Raw genomic sequence first — 13748 nt, 5'->3', positions numbered from 1 at the left:
ATCCATAGGTTTGAGAAAATAGATAAGACTTTAGTCTGGATTTAAAGGTATGGAGAGAAGTGTGTGTGTGTGTGTGTGTGTGTGTGAGCATAACCTACGAAATACATACCCTTTCTCACACATCCTCCCTCTTATTAACATTAATTGTGCCAAAGAAACTCAGACAACTCAGCTTTGAACATATTTCCAAATAGCAATGCATGGAGAATGATTTTGGTACAAAAATGTTTCATGATGTCATGCCCTGCTCATTTCTGCTCCTTGTTTCTTGTCCCCTCCGGGGTCAGTTTTGGTTCTTTTATGTATACTTGGTTTTTGGTTCAGTCCAGTGTTTTGATTTACTCCCTGTTTCTCCCCTGGTTCATTCCTATTTGAGTTCTGTTGGTTTAGCCCCGTCAAGTTCATTTTCTCCACCTGCTTTCAGTTAGTTTTCCTCGTTTACCTGTGTATTTATACTCCTTGATTATCCCTGTTTCTTTGTCTTGCACTGTTTTGGGTTTGAACCCCATGTCACCTTGGTTTTCTGTTTCCCCTGCTTTAGAAGACGCCGCTCTGTAGGTTTCGCTATTTTTTAATCACATCCTTTGGAAATAAAGAATCAACTAACCTGCACCTGCATCCAGCCTCTTTACCACGTTGTGACACATGACAATTTAGGCACATTCGAAGAGGCCCAGGCACACACACCTGACTCTGAAAACCTGACCTGACTCTAAATACAACAACAACAACAACAACTATATTAATAATAAGTTTATTTAGAGCCCAGTATCACTATTTATAGTCTCAAGGGGCTTTACATGTCTATAACAAAGTAAAATCAAAATTGTATTATCCATAGGTTTGAGAAAATAGATAAGAAAATAATAAGGAAAAGTGTGTGTGTGTGTGTGTGTGTGTGTGTGTGTGTGTGTGTGTGTGTGTGTGTGTGAGCATAATCTACAAAATACACACACTTTCACACACATTCTCCCTCTTGTTAACATTAATTGTGCCAAAGAAACTCGCACAACTCAGCTTTGAACACATTTCCAAATAGCAATGTGTGGAGAATTATTTTGGTACAAAAATGTTTCATGACAATTTGGGCACATTTGAAGAGGCCCAGGCACACACACCTGACTCAGAAAACTTATGAAGTATGACTAAGGAGGCAAACTATCATCTCTTAACAGCTTTGTTACTCCAAATGTTACTCCATTACCCTGCTGAAGTGTCAAAACACATTCTCTCCCAGACTCACTCTACTGCAATCCTGCTGTTTGACTCAGGAAGCCAAACAACTGCACAACTGCTGTGTTATTATGGGGCTTCATTTATGGAGAAGAATAGAGTGAGAGTGGAGGAGAGAGAGAGAGAGAGAGACAAATATCAGGGGGTAAAGTATTCAGGCAATAAACTTTTAATATATTTTGCAAAAGATTCTAGGATGCTGTCTAAGAATGTTGGGTACTGTATGTCTAGCATACATACAAGAGAACTGCAATCAAGAAACAATGACCCAGGCAGAGATGATAAAAGATCTTTACAAGAATGTAAAAAATGTGAAAAATAACACAGAAAACAGAGAGAACTTAAACATCAAAGGAAAGGCCAAAGTAAGACACAAGATAATTGTGTCTTACAAGACAAAAAGAAAGAACAGGTCTCCCCCGTGCTAAATTGACATAAGGCAAAAATGTGACAAGTATCGTGCACTTTGAAACAATATTCTCATATAGGATTAATGGAATCTGTCTCACACACATGCACCAATATATTAGCTATGACTGAAACTGCCAATTATGAGAACTTTATAGAGAAAACGGGGAACACAGGAGATCCTGTTAGTGATACAGAGATCACAAAGAAGAGATGCTACAGAACAAAATGAGTCACTCATTCCACCAAACACCAAGAAAAAAAAAAAGAAGAAAGAAAGAGAAAAGCCGGGAGAAGGGAAAAACAACAACAACAACAACAATAAATAAAAAAAGAAAAGGGAAACTAATTTCTGAGGTGATGTCTACACAGATGTCTTTCATACCCCCCCCCCTAAAAAAAAAAAGAAGAAGAGCAGGACATAAGAAGCCAATTAAATGCTTTCTTTAGGGAGCGCTGGGTGGAGGGGGATGGGTCTTCCTGGGCCACAGGCCCTGGGCTACATCTTCTAATTAGACAGTAAGAAGGAGGATCTCTGCCTGTCACTGGAAGGGAGATGAGGTCCGTGGGGTTTGCTATGCCAGCTCCAGCAACAGAACACATTTACCCCAATTCTTAGCTATTTCAAAAGAGCAAGGACTCAAACACATTATGGCATATCACAGCACGACACACTTTAACCTCACACTTTCACTGCCCTTACTGTGATAAGCAGAAACACAAACAAAATGCCAAACTCATAGCCCAGTTTTCCATCCACAGGTACACTTACACACACACACACACATACACCTGACTGTTTCAAAGAGGAGAAGGCTGATGTTAAGCAAAACAAAAACACTCACTTCCACACTTACTTCCACACTTCAGAGCATTCTAAAATCATCTACATACCATGGCAACACAGAATGAAAGTGAAACTGCAAAGAAAAACATTCTGACTTTTCAATCAATAATTTTTCTGATCCTTCATGGACACATAATCCTCTCATTGATTTTCCCCAAAGACTAAAAGTCTGAAACCACAAAGCGTTTTCGCTGCATGATGAATGATGTCATGCAGGCCATAATCCGGTTTATTGGGACACATTCTGAGACACATTTGGTGTGACAGCAGCAGGCACTTGTACTACTGCACCTTTGGGTAAATATGATCTGCCTGTCTACCAAAGAATGCCATTCCCCGTGAAAGTTTATAAAAGTTTGTATAAAACAACACAGAAGCGCCAGAGATCAAACGAGGTGATGGGTTTCTCACATGGGTTCACAGAACTGCTGTTTGTTTGGATCTAAGTTTCCCCAGTGGTGAAAAGGAAGGGGGATGGGGGGGGGGGGGGGGGTGAGTGCTCAAAGACTTTGGGGAGTTTGTGTCACATCTCTCTCCCAGATGCTTGTGTTTGTGTACCTACATCAGACCCGGAGAAAGCAGACAAAAAAAAAAAAAAAAAACGCCACACATTCTCCCTCACATCCAAACATGCTAAATTCTCAAAGGAAGGCAGAGGTTTGTCAGACACACTCATTCTGATCTACCTCTGTCTGAGGAATGACTCTCTCTCTCTCTCTCTCTCTCTCTCTCTCTCTCTCTCTGTCTCTGTCTCTTTCTTTCTCTTGCTCACTCTCTCTCTGTCTCTCTGTCTCTCTCTTTTCTTATTCTCCTGGTTGTCTGTTTAAGTCTTAAGTTTACCTTCATTAATCTAATCATAACATTGTTGCATCGCAACCAGATTCCATTTTGCTTTGTTTCCTCTTCACTCCCATTTTTCCTGCAGAGCTGAATCTATACTCTTTTTTTTTTCTTTTAAAGACAGGACATGAAAAGCTTCAGAGACAGCCACAACGGCACAGGACTTGCTTTATAAACTACACTACACTTCAACCCTAGAAAAAAAAAATGTTTGCTTTCTGTTTCAGTTAAATACCAAAGGACAAGGCACAAGAGAACACAGAAACATCCCACCTATGTTCTGTCATCCACAAATGCATCTAAACACAAACAATGCTAAAACCTTAATATTCAAACTGTTATCTGAAGAACTTGTTTATATACTGTGAGTGAGTGAACTTTTTTTTTTTTTAATTGTTTTTTTAGGGGTTCAAGCAGTGAAACTGCTGGAACCCAATTGTGTTTGTCCTGATTTGGGGCCAAACAGCGTAGTTGTGTATGCACCCATTGTGATTCTACCTTTTCTTACTGGGGGCCAAGCAGCGAAGCTGCATAGGCACCTATTGTGTTTCTACTTTTTCTCCATCTTCATCTTTTTCTTTTTCTTCCTCTTCTGCTACTGGAGTCTATGACAGCCCCTAGAACCGTATAATAAAAAGTTATGAAATTTGGCACACTTAATGGGGACAGTGCCCTCATTCTTTTCACCGAGTTTCATGCTTGCATCTCCAGCACACTAGTGCCACCAATGGGACAAAGTTGGAGGTGCATCATGCATGCAACTTTTGAACCGCAACTGCATAAATGAGGTACGGTTGGATTCCTTGGATCAAGCTGAGTTCAACGCACCCCATGCCGTCAATTTCTGCCATGTCGGATTTTCCGCCATATTGGATTTTATGAAAAAGTTTCAAAAGTTTTCACAGGCCACAGGTGTTGTCCAATCTTCCTCAAATTTGGCACAGATGATCTTCAAATGAATCCTCACAAAAGTTATTTGTTGGTTTTTCGATTTGCAAAATCGTCCGTCCCTAACAGCCAATCGAAATTGACGGCCAAGCCGCCAAAATGGAAGTGAGCTCATATTTCAGCAACGATTCAATGTATAATCACCTGGTGGTTGGTGAACTGACTCCAGCCAAAGGGAGTCCAAAACAAATTGCCCTGTTTTACTGCTCGGGGGTGACATATTGGGAAAAAAATGTTTTTGCTCATCACTCTTCATACGTTTGGTCTAAAATCATGATTCTTATTTCAAGTCATGCCTTTTTTCATCCTGAGGTCTGGACATGTTACCATTTCCTGTTCTGCAATCGTAATCGACGGCAAAGTCGCCAAACAGGAAGTATAGCTATAACTCAGCGACGGTTTGATGTATCAAAACCAGACTTGATAAGTGGACTCAAGACCCCATTCTAAGGCAGCGCAAAAACATTGGCGGCATTTGACAACTGGGGGGTACTGCAATAAGCAAAAAAAAATGCATTTTGGCTAATAACTGTTTATGTGTTTGCCTTAAATAACTCATTCACATGTCTGGTGATACAGTGGGATGTCCAAAGGCCGAGACAAAGCAACTTATCATGTCAACCTAATTGATGTGGCAGCCATATTGGGTTTTATGGGAACATTTAAAAATTTTCCACAGGCCACAAAGTTTGTCCAATCTTCCCCAAAATTGGCACAGATGATCTTCAAAACCAAGCCTCATGGAAGTTATTCATTGGCTTTTCAATTGACAAAAGCATTCACTCATTACAGCTGATCACAATCAGCAGCGAAGCCACAAAACAGGAAGTGAGGGCATATCACAGCCACGCTGTACTGGCACAAAACTTGGCAGGTAGACTCAGGACCTGAGGATGTGCAAATAAATTTGTGTCATTTGCCCACTGGGGGGCGCTGTAATGAGCAAAAATAGCTTTTTGCCTCATGAGTGTTCTTTCCTTTCTCTCAGCAAAAATGATTCTTGTGTCAGGTCAATTGTCTTAAGTCTTGATATCAGTGATTACAGCCACGCTTTTAACGTGATCAAATCATGTTGCCATGTCGACTCCACCCTGCTGGGCTGCTTGGCTCCCACATCACCTCTTGCAGCTATATTTCTTAGTATTATTTTTCTGCCCTAAAACTGTTTGCACAACAAAACTGTATAGGTGAGACCTACCAAACTTGGCACCCCTATGTTCCTATGGTCACTACTCAGGTTAGAAAAATACCCTTGACTGGCCACATGGCGGTGCTATAACAAGCCAAAACACATTTTGGGGTGTAACTCTAGAACCTTTTGTCTAGATTCAAAATTCTTTTCTTGACATGTTCCGTGGCTCCAGATGAAAAAAATGCCAATTGGACCAAGTTGATCCACCATTTTGGATTTTCCGCGATTTTGAATTTTTTGTAAAACCTTTTATATCTATCCTCCTAGATGATTTGTCTGATTGGCATGACATTTGGTACACAGCATCTTCAGACCAACATATTTAAACCCAGCATAAAGAAAGTTGCTATGTTAGAAAACGTGGCCACAGTTATCCAACGAATTTTGTGGGCGTGACCTCAGTTGATAAAATGAAGTGTAACTCCTCCAATCATAACACAGCTTGATAAATGACATCTGTAGATCATGAGAGCTAAGCCTACAAAATCTAGTGTAAATTCATCAATGGTGGCGCGATAGCAAACAAATGGTTATAACTCCTAAAGCTCTTGCCTGATCAAGTTCAAATTTTGGATGCTCTGTCTTGGTCAAATGTCCTAATAATGGCTACAGGGGCAAGTTGATAGCTCAAAGAAGATGGCCGCCATCAGCCAATCAAATTTCATTAGCCCTTAAACTGACTTAACTATGGCCCATGATCATGAAATTTTGCAGGATGGTTTAGGATGTGTCAAAGAGAAATCTGTAGAAAAATTTGTCCAAGTGTCTTATCTTTAAACCCAGTATAAAGAAAGTTGCTATGCTAGAAAATGTGGCCACTGTTTCCAATGAATATGGTGGGCATGGCCTCAATTGATATAATGAGGTCTAATTTCTGAAGGCAATGTCTGATCGTCACAAAATTTGACAAAGCATCTATTGGACTTGAGAGTTAAGCCTACACAATTTGGTGTAAATCCATCGATAGGTGGCACTGTAGCAAAGAAATGGTCCTGATTTCTAAACCAATTGACTGATGAACTTCAAATTTTGTATAATCTGTGTCAGTCAGAAGTTGAAATAAAGTCTACATGAACAAGATCATATCTAAAAACAGATGGCTGCAATCACCCAATCAACTTTCAGCAACCTGTAAACTAGCTTTGCTATAATATATCATGAAAACTTGCAGGATTGTTTAAGATGTGTCTAATAGCCATTAATATGAACATATGTCCATTTGTCCCGATGACGGCTTACAATACAAAGTTAAAACTTGCAGCTTTAATAGGTCTCAACTTTATACCTCTTTGGTCTTTATACCTGATCTGCTTGAATCCCACCGAGGACCACTGCTATATATATATATATATGAAGTGTGTGTGCGGGGCGGGGGGGGGGCGCTGGTTTAGATACCAGAGTTATGTCTAATGTCTCATTCCTTTCAACATGTGTTCGCATGTATCATCCAGATCAGGCTGTATTCCTGGTCTCATCTGTAGCAGAAATATGGTTTGACTCCAGGGCTGTACATTTTAAAGCGTGACCAAATTCTTTAAATTAGTCTTGTGATGAAATACAACCTGAGATGAAAACCTCCAAACTAGCACAGCCAATAATGGCCAAGGCAGGAGAAGATGGAAACCCAGCTAGTCAGGATCCAGTTAATGACGACATGTTTTACAAGAGGGGATTAACTGCCAAGTACCAGTATTCCCCCCCACCCCCCAAAAACTCTACTCTACACAAAACTCCACTCTCCACTCTGAAAATCCACTCTAATATGTAAAAGGCCCTCACTGAAAGAAAATGACAGTTGAATATGTGATAAATATATTTTGCTACTTTGTTTAATTACTTCGTTATTTTATTGTTTATTGTAAAGAAAGACACAGAGAGCGAGGAGGGCTGAGAGAGTCCTCTCTGCCTGCCCTATTTAACAGAACTTCCCCCACCTCTATGCCTTTCATCAAATATCTGGACTCTTGGCCTCCTTTAAATGAGGGGCGTGTGGTCCATCTGGAAGAAACGAGGAAAAAATGGGGATCTGACTGGTTGGTGGGAGATCACCATGTTCCCCAGAACCCACCCTTAAAGTTGGCCCAAGAGACAGCCAGTCAGGTTTGTATGAGAGAGAGAGAGAGAGAAAGTGTGTGTGTGTGTGTGTGTGTGTGTGTGTGTGTGTGTGTGTGTGTGTGTGTGTGTGTGTGACTGTGGGGTGAGGGGGGGTTGTTGGGGGGGTTGTTACAGAGAGAACAGGTTTACCTGTCACTGCTTTTTTGTCTCTGGCAAAGAGTTCTAGTGGTCTCTGTGCTCCGTACCCTCACGTCTCTCCATCTATCTTACTCTAAACCTAAGCACAACCTCTAACCGGCCTGACTGCAGTCAGAGACAAGTTGAAGAGGCAGAGCTGCAGAGTATTGTAAGCACTGAGAAAGTGTATGGTGAGGTGTGGAGTGGGGGGAGTGTGAGAGTCTCCAAACAAGAGGAGAGCAGGAGAAGAGAGGTTCAATTCAGAAGGATTGGTAAGTAGCCCGACAATGTCAGATAGAACTATTTCTAAGAGGCATCTTGGATAGAGCAAAAACTGACGAGGAGTAAAAAATATCCACTGAAAAAAAAGAGAGTCTTTTCACAGCAGGAGTGGTCCCGGATACGATGTGAAGATGACTCTGACTCCAGTAACACAGATATTGTGTAGAGTGTCCAGTTGTGGCACTATATTGTTTTTAAAGATCCCTATGCACTGGGAATACCTACAGGTGTGTCTGTGTGTGTGTGCAATGCATGGTTGTGTGTGTGTGTGCGTGTGTGTGTGTATGTGTATATGCCTGTGTGTGTGTGTGTGTGTCTGTGTGCAGTGGTGATTCTAGCTTGTATGGCGCCCTGGGCAAACCCCCCTTCCACCCCCCAAAAACAAACAAACAAACAAACAAACAAACAAACAAACAAAAAAGGCACCATTCTGCACTAACTGTGATCTTTATTCTGATTTTTGGAACAACAGAAATAAATAATGATAACATTTAAAACTCTGTATATATAACTCATGAATATCAAAAAGAAGTAATAAAGATAAATATCCATGTGTTGATTTGGCACTCAAGTATGAATACATTACCCATCCTCCAACACTGGGGGTCCGGGGGCATCCTCCCCCGGGGAAAATTTTCTTAATTTTGGCAGCTAAACGCACCATTTCCCCGCAGTCTGAGACAGAAACGGAAAGCTTAAAGGTAGTCGCATTACCAGGATGTCATAGCGTATGCTACACTGCAAGTTTGCACCTTCTAACATGCAATCAAAATGGTCAAAACACAGATGCCAAAACTGGAGAGCTGGAGTCTTCAAAGCACCACTGGGACAGGAACGTACTTTCAGCGTCTAGCCTACTTTAGATGGAATTAGATGGAATCACAAAGAAATTGTGCTTTACAATCTAGTAATCTCTGCCGGTCATTCTGATTTCCCAAATCAACAAAATACATTGCACAGCCAGTGTACACTTCACACTTCTTCATAATCACATTACGTACCTTGCTATCTAGACATAACATTGGCTGGTGATACGGAGTGACATCATAACCGGGAATCAAACATTAATCCTAAAGTAATGTGGATTGGGCTGGCTATGAGCTTCCTCTTTTACAAGCAAGAACATGTTTCTACTTATTCTCATCCAGAGTTGATATGGATCAGCTAAAGAAAGGCAGGTGACTCCACCCAACATAGAACTGTATCTACCTGCACAAATCAGTGAGGCTGTACATTAGAAGCAAGCTAGTTTACTGCTGCAATGGTTAACTTCTCTCTCCGTCTTTTGGTATAATGTGGACGGTGTTAATTGACATAGATATTTTGAGAGCCAAAAGTCCTGCTTCTGGCACCCCAGGAGCAGAGTGGTTTTATATTATCATTAATGATTTCGCACAAACGATAAAAAAAATGAAACAATATGTCTGTGAAACTATATATTCATAGTATTATGAATGAATTGTGGCTTAGCATTCCGTAGTGTGACTGATTTTACTAATTGCATTAGTACTGTACAAAGTTAGAGATGCGCTATTTGATAGATTTCCCCACTCCCCTTACCTCGGGCTTCCAGTGGGGAGACCGAGGTAAACCGAACCCAGTCCCCCTCCCTATCTCATACTTCTGACTGGGAGACCTTCATAGGCAGTAGCCTACATAGCTCACAAACTAGAATCAGGGCGCCCACTCCGACAAGGTTAATTGACCCCCACAGTGACATGATATCATTGACGTGATGTGCAACTGAGCGATAGAACGCTGATCGCGCAAATCCGAATTTTTTTTGTCCAGGCAACCCATGCTGCCCCCGGCAAGATGCCACCCTCGGCAGCTGCCCATGTCGCCCATGTCTAAATCCGCCCCGTGTGTATGTGTATGTGTGTGTGTGTGTGTGTGTGTGTGTGTGTGTGTGTGTGTACGTGTGTTAACCTATGCATATGGGCTTTTGTCTTATCCTCTGTATGTACCTAAATCCACATATATGAACATGATCAAAGACTACAACACAAAAGACAGTCTTGACATTATCCCTGAGTGAATTATGGTACTATAACATGAAAGACAACCCAGAAACTATTCCTGGGTGAATTATAGCACTATAACATAAAAGACAATCTAGTCACTATAACTAGGTGAAGTATGAAGCATAATTATGTCTGTAAGCAGTACTGAAGGGAGCTAAGCTAAACAAATTGGTTTTCTGGTTATGGGCTCAGTGAATGTTAGACCTATGGCTCAAGCACTGACTGAATCAAAATGTTTTAAATTTATGTAGAGTGACGTACAGGTGGCATTAGTGAGGATGCAAATGTGTGTGTGTAAAACACTTGATATTTTGCAGGAAAAAATTACTGTACTGACTAGTTCAGCTTGACTTTCAGATTTGCTCCTCTATCACTAGTACTTGTTTGCCTTCAATAGCCTCACAGTTTTTCATAAATTATTGAGAGCCTGAAAAATAGAACAACAAAACAAAACAACACAAACAATACAAACAATACAAGCAACAACAACAACAAAAACAACAACAACAACAAAATATTAAAATCAGCTGCACCAGCTAGGTGCTGTTTGAACTGTTCAAAAAGAGCTTTGTGTATTTTGACACTGTGGAGAAATAGTGGCACAAAGTGATGCCATCAAAAAACCCATGTGTTGCGATGTATTGAATGTATGGGTGAACAGGCCTTTAGATAAACCTCTCATCAGGCCAGCTGCTGGCAGAGATATAACTTGCACAGTGCCTACTCAGTCTGAGACCCCTGGAAAATCATGTGACAGTTACCAGTGCATTAACCTTACTTCGCGTTTTATACCATCAGCTCTCACATACGTGGGCCTGTTGTGGTCACATCATTTGATACAGAAAACCCCTTTCTGTAAATTTGTTTGAGAAATTTCTCTTTCTTTTTGTAAAGTTTGGCAGAAAGTTTCACTAGAATTGCATACATTTAAGAATGTTCAGGGGAAATATTTGTAGATTTTTGAAATTCACAGTGTTGACAGAAGATAATTTATGGGGGAGATGATACACTGCGTGTACAGTGAATACAAAATTGCTGTGGACCATTGTGGCTTGTGCCCATACAAGTGTGCTAATTTCCATAGAAAGTGGCTGAGCGTTTCCATGGACTGCCATAGACTTCCATGTGGAAGGGTACAAAAGAAAATATAGCTGCAGACAGTGACTACATGGTCCAGGCTGTGAAAGTTTCAGGAGTGGGTTGTATTAGCACAGCTGCACCACTGAATTCAGATCATATCAGTCCAAACTGATATCCCATCAAACAAATAAAAATTTCCAACAAATATGAAAATGTTGGAAAATGACAGGATGACAAAAAAAATGAGTCTGGGTCCTTTTCGGCCCACCCTAATGAATGTCATGACACGCCTTCAGAGAGTTAGCCTTGCCATTAGCTGCCCAGAAGGCTTTAAGGAGAAAGAGCTGAAAAATGATGAGAGAAAGATCAATAAGGCAACAGAAGGTATCAGAAGCCTCTTCACTTAGATGTACATGTAAAGGAAGGAGAAATAGAGGAAAAAGAATAAAGACAAGAGGAAACATGGCAGAATCAGAGTAATATCAGAATAATATGAATGTAAATATAGTCAGAGGTGGTAATAGATAATATAATATGATATATTATGATATAATGTAACATTATAATATAATGTAACATTATAATATAATATAACATTATAATATAATATAATATAATATAATATAATATAATATAATATAATATAATATAGCCAGAGGTGGTAATCAACTGTGTCTGAGCAGTATACACACACACACACACAGACAGATACACACATAACTATATGTATGTATGTATATATAATAATAGATTTGTCATAAATATTTGGTAACTATATCAGAGTCATCCTTACCTGGCTGCAAAGTTTCAAACTCTTTGGACAAACCAGCTAGGAGTTATCGCATGCACCATATGTTCAACAGTGTTTGTCACCCCTCCTTTTAAACTCTCAATATTTGCAGAGATTTGAACAAAAAAAAAGCATCATTTCTTGATTACTTCTTCTAATAATATCATCAATCCCATTGTTACCCTAAGATTTTGCTTTTCAGCACTAGAACAAGAAAAACATTATATAACTCCAAAAAGGCCATATCCAAACTCTGAAAACGCCTCCTTGGTTATCACAGACGATTTAAGAGGTGGTGATAAGAAACATTTGTACCAGTGCAAAACAGCAGCAGATTAACAACATACCTGTTCTGTATAGGGCATGAGGCTATGTTAGTTATTATCTCTATGGCAGCTCACACTGTTGGCCTATCAGATTTGCATTGTTTGCTGATGTTGGCTTAGAAGGAGTTCAGAGATAATGACCATTTTCACCTTCCTTCTGGAGGCTGACACTGCAGCCGAGTTTGCCACTGGAATCAGAATGTGAGAATCCTCTACACTGTGTGTAAATTAAAGCTCCTCGCTTGGTACTCCTCTCTCGTGTAAATACTGCATGTGTAGACTGTATAGTATTTCTGATGGCAGACCGCCCTGATTAGTTGTGTTAAGACAACTGTGCTGCTCTATACTTGTAAAATTACTCCGCCAATTTTTATGCACTGAACACTGTTACACTGCTCTGAATGCGTTGAAATGCCTCTAAGCTACAGCTCAAAAATGAAATCTCATTCAGTTCTGGAGAACACAGTACAGGAAATCACACAGCATCATGTTAGTGTCCACCAGCATTTTACAGATATGTTTCTGGATGTTAATTAGTGCTCACTGGTACATAATTACACAACAAACTTCTACTCAATTATAGCTATTAATTACCACCCAAAGATGCAAATGAACAGACCTTTTTTTCTTTTTTCCCTTTGATATTTAATATTGTGAAGTGAGGTGCTATGATAAAACTATAGTGGTACAACACAAAGCATTTAATAACAGTTTCGGAATAGTTTTACTGGGAAGTTTGTCATTTGAACAGTGAGAGAGGGAAAAGTTGTCAGTGGGGACTGTTAAACAGTTAACTGATGGTGTGGCACTCACCTGAAGCTCAGTCTGAAAGAAAAACTTCTGTGGGCACTGAGAGCAGTCATAGATCTTATCCTCCTGACCGTGTGCTGAGAAAATGTGCTGCTGAAGTTTACTCGCTTGTACAAACACTGCAGAGAGACAGACAGACAGACGGACAGGCGGGCGGAGAGGAGTTACATTTTTTGTTCTAACTGGACACTTGGTCCAGTTGGGTACATTAACCCTAAATTTTAGCATGCACTGAAACAGTGGCTGAGCACAACTGTGACATCTCCACTTTGACCTGTGAGCTATGGTCACTGAACATACTAAAATGTTTTTGACCTGTTAGCTATAGTCACTGAACATACTCAAATAGTTTTTGTGCTGTAAGCCATGGTCACAGAACATACTAAGACAGTCTTTGACCTGTAAGCCGTGGTCACTGAACATACTAAAATACATTTTTGACCTGTGAGCTATGATCACTGAACATACTAAAATATGTTTTTGACCTGTGAGCTATGGTCACTGAACATACTAAAATATATTTTTGACCTAAAATATATTGGCCCTCATTTATGTGCAGAAATCATCTTATGACAGAGTTCACATGTGATTCACGAAACATTCATATCTCACTAATTACAGTGTAAGAATGATCAGGCGTTGATAAATGTGGCAGCTGAAAATGATCATTTAAATATCATGCCCCTAAATACTCTGGGTTTATAGACTGTAAGTCCACAACATCCGTTCTGCGCAT

The 13748-nt window shown here is 40.1% G+C and overlaps 1 protein-coding gene across 1 annotated transcript in view; it reads right to left on the bottom strand.

Moving 5' to 3' along the window:
* Positions 1-12649: 12649 nt before the first annotated feature.
* Positions 12650-13748, bottom strand: part of znf521 (zinc finger protein 521) — a 48012-nt gene continuing 46913 nt past the window's right edge. Inside the window, exons 4-5 of the mRNA XM_030774831.1 lie at positions 13016-13131; positions 12650-12655 (exon numbers count right to left, since the gene is read on the bottom strand). Of these exons, the coding sequence (XP_030630691.1) occupies positions 12650-12655; positions 13016-13131 (122 nt within the window). The remainder of the gene's footprint in view (positions 12656-13015; positions 13132-13748) is intronic.

Source organism: Chanos chanos, chromosome 5, assembly GCF_902362185.1.
Source record: "Chanos chanos chromosome 5, fChaCha1.1, whole genome shotgun sequence".
Taxonomy (NCBI): Eukaryota; Metazoa; Chordata; class Actinopteri; order Gonorynchiformes; family Chanidae; genus Chanos; species Chanos chanos.
Note: the sequence above shows the minus strand (reverse complement) of the source record. Positions and strands in the feature narration are given on the sequence as shown.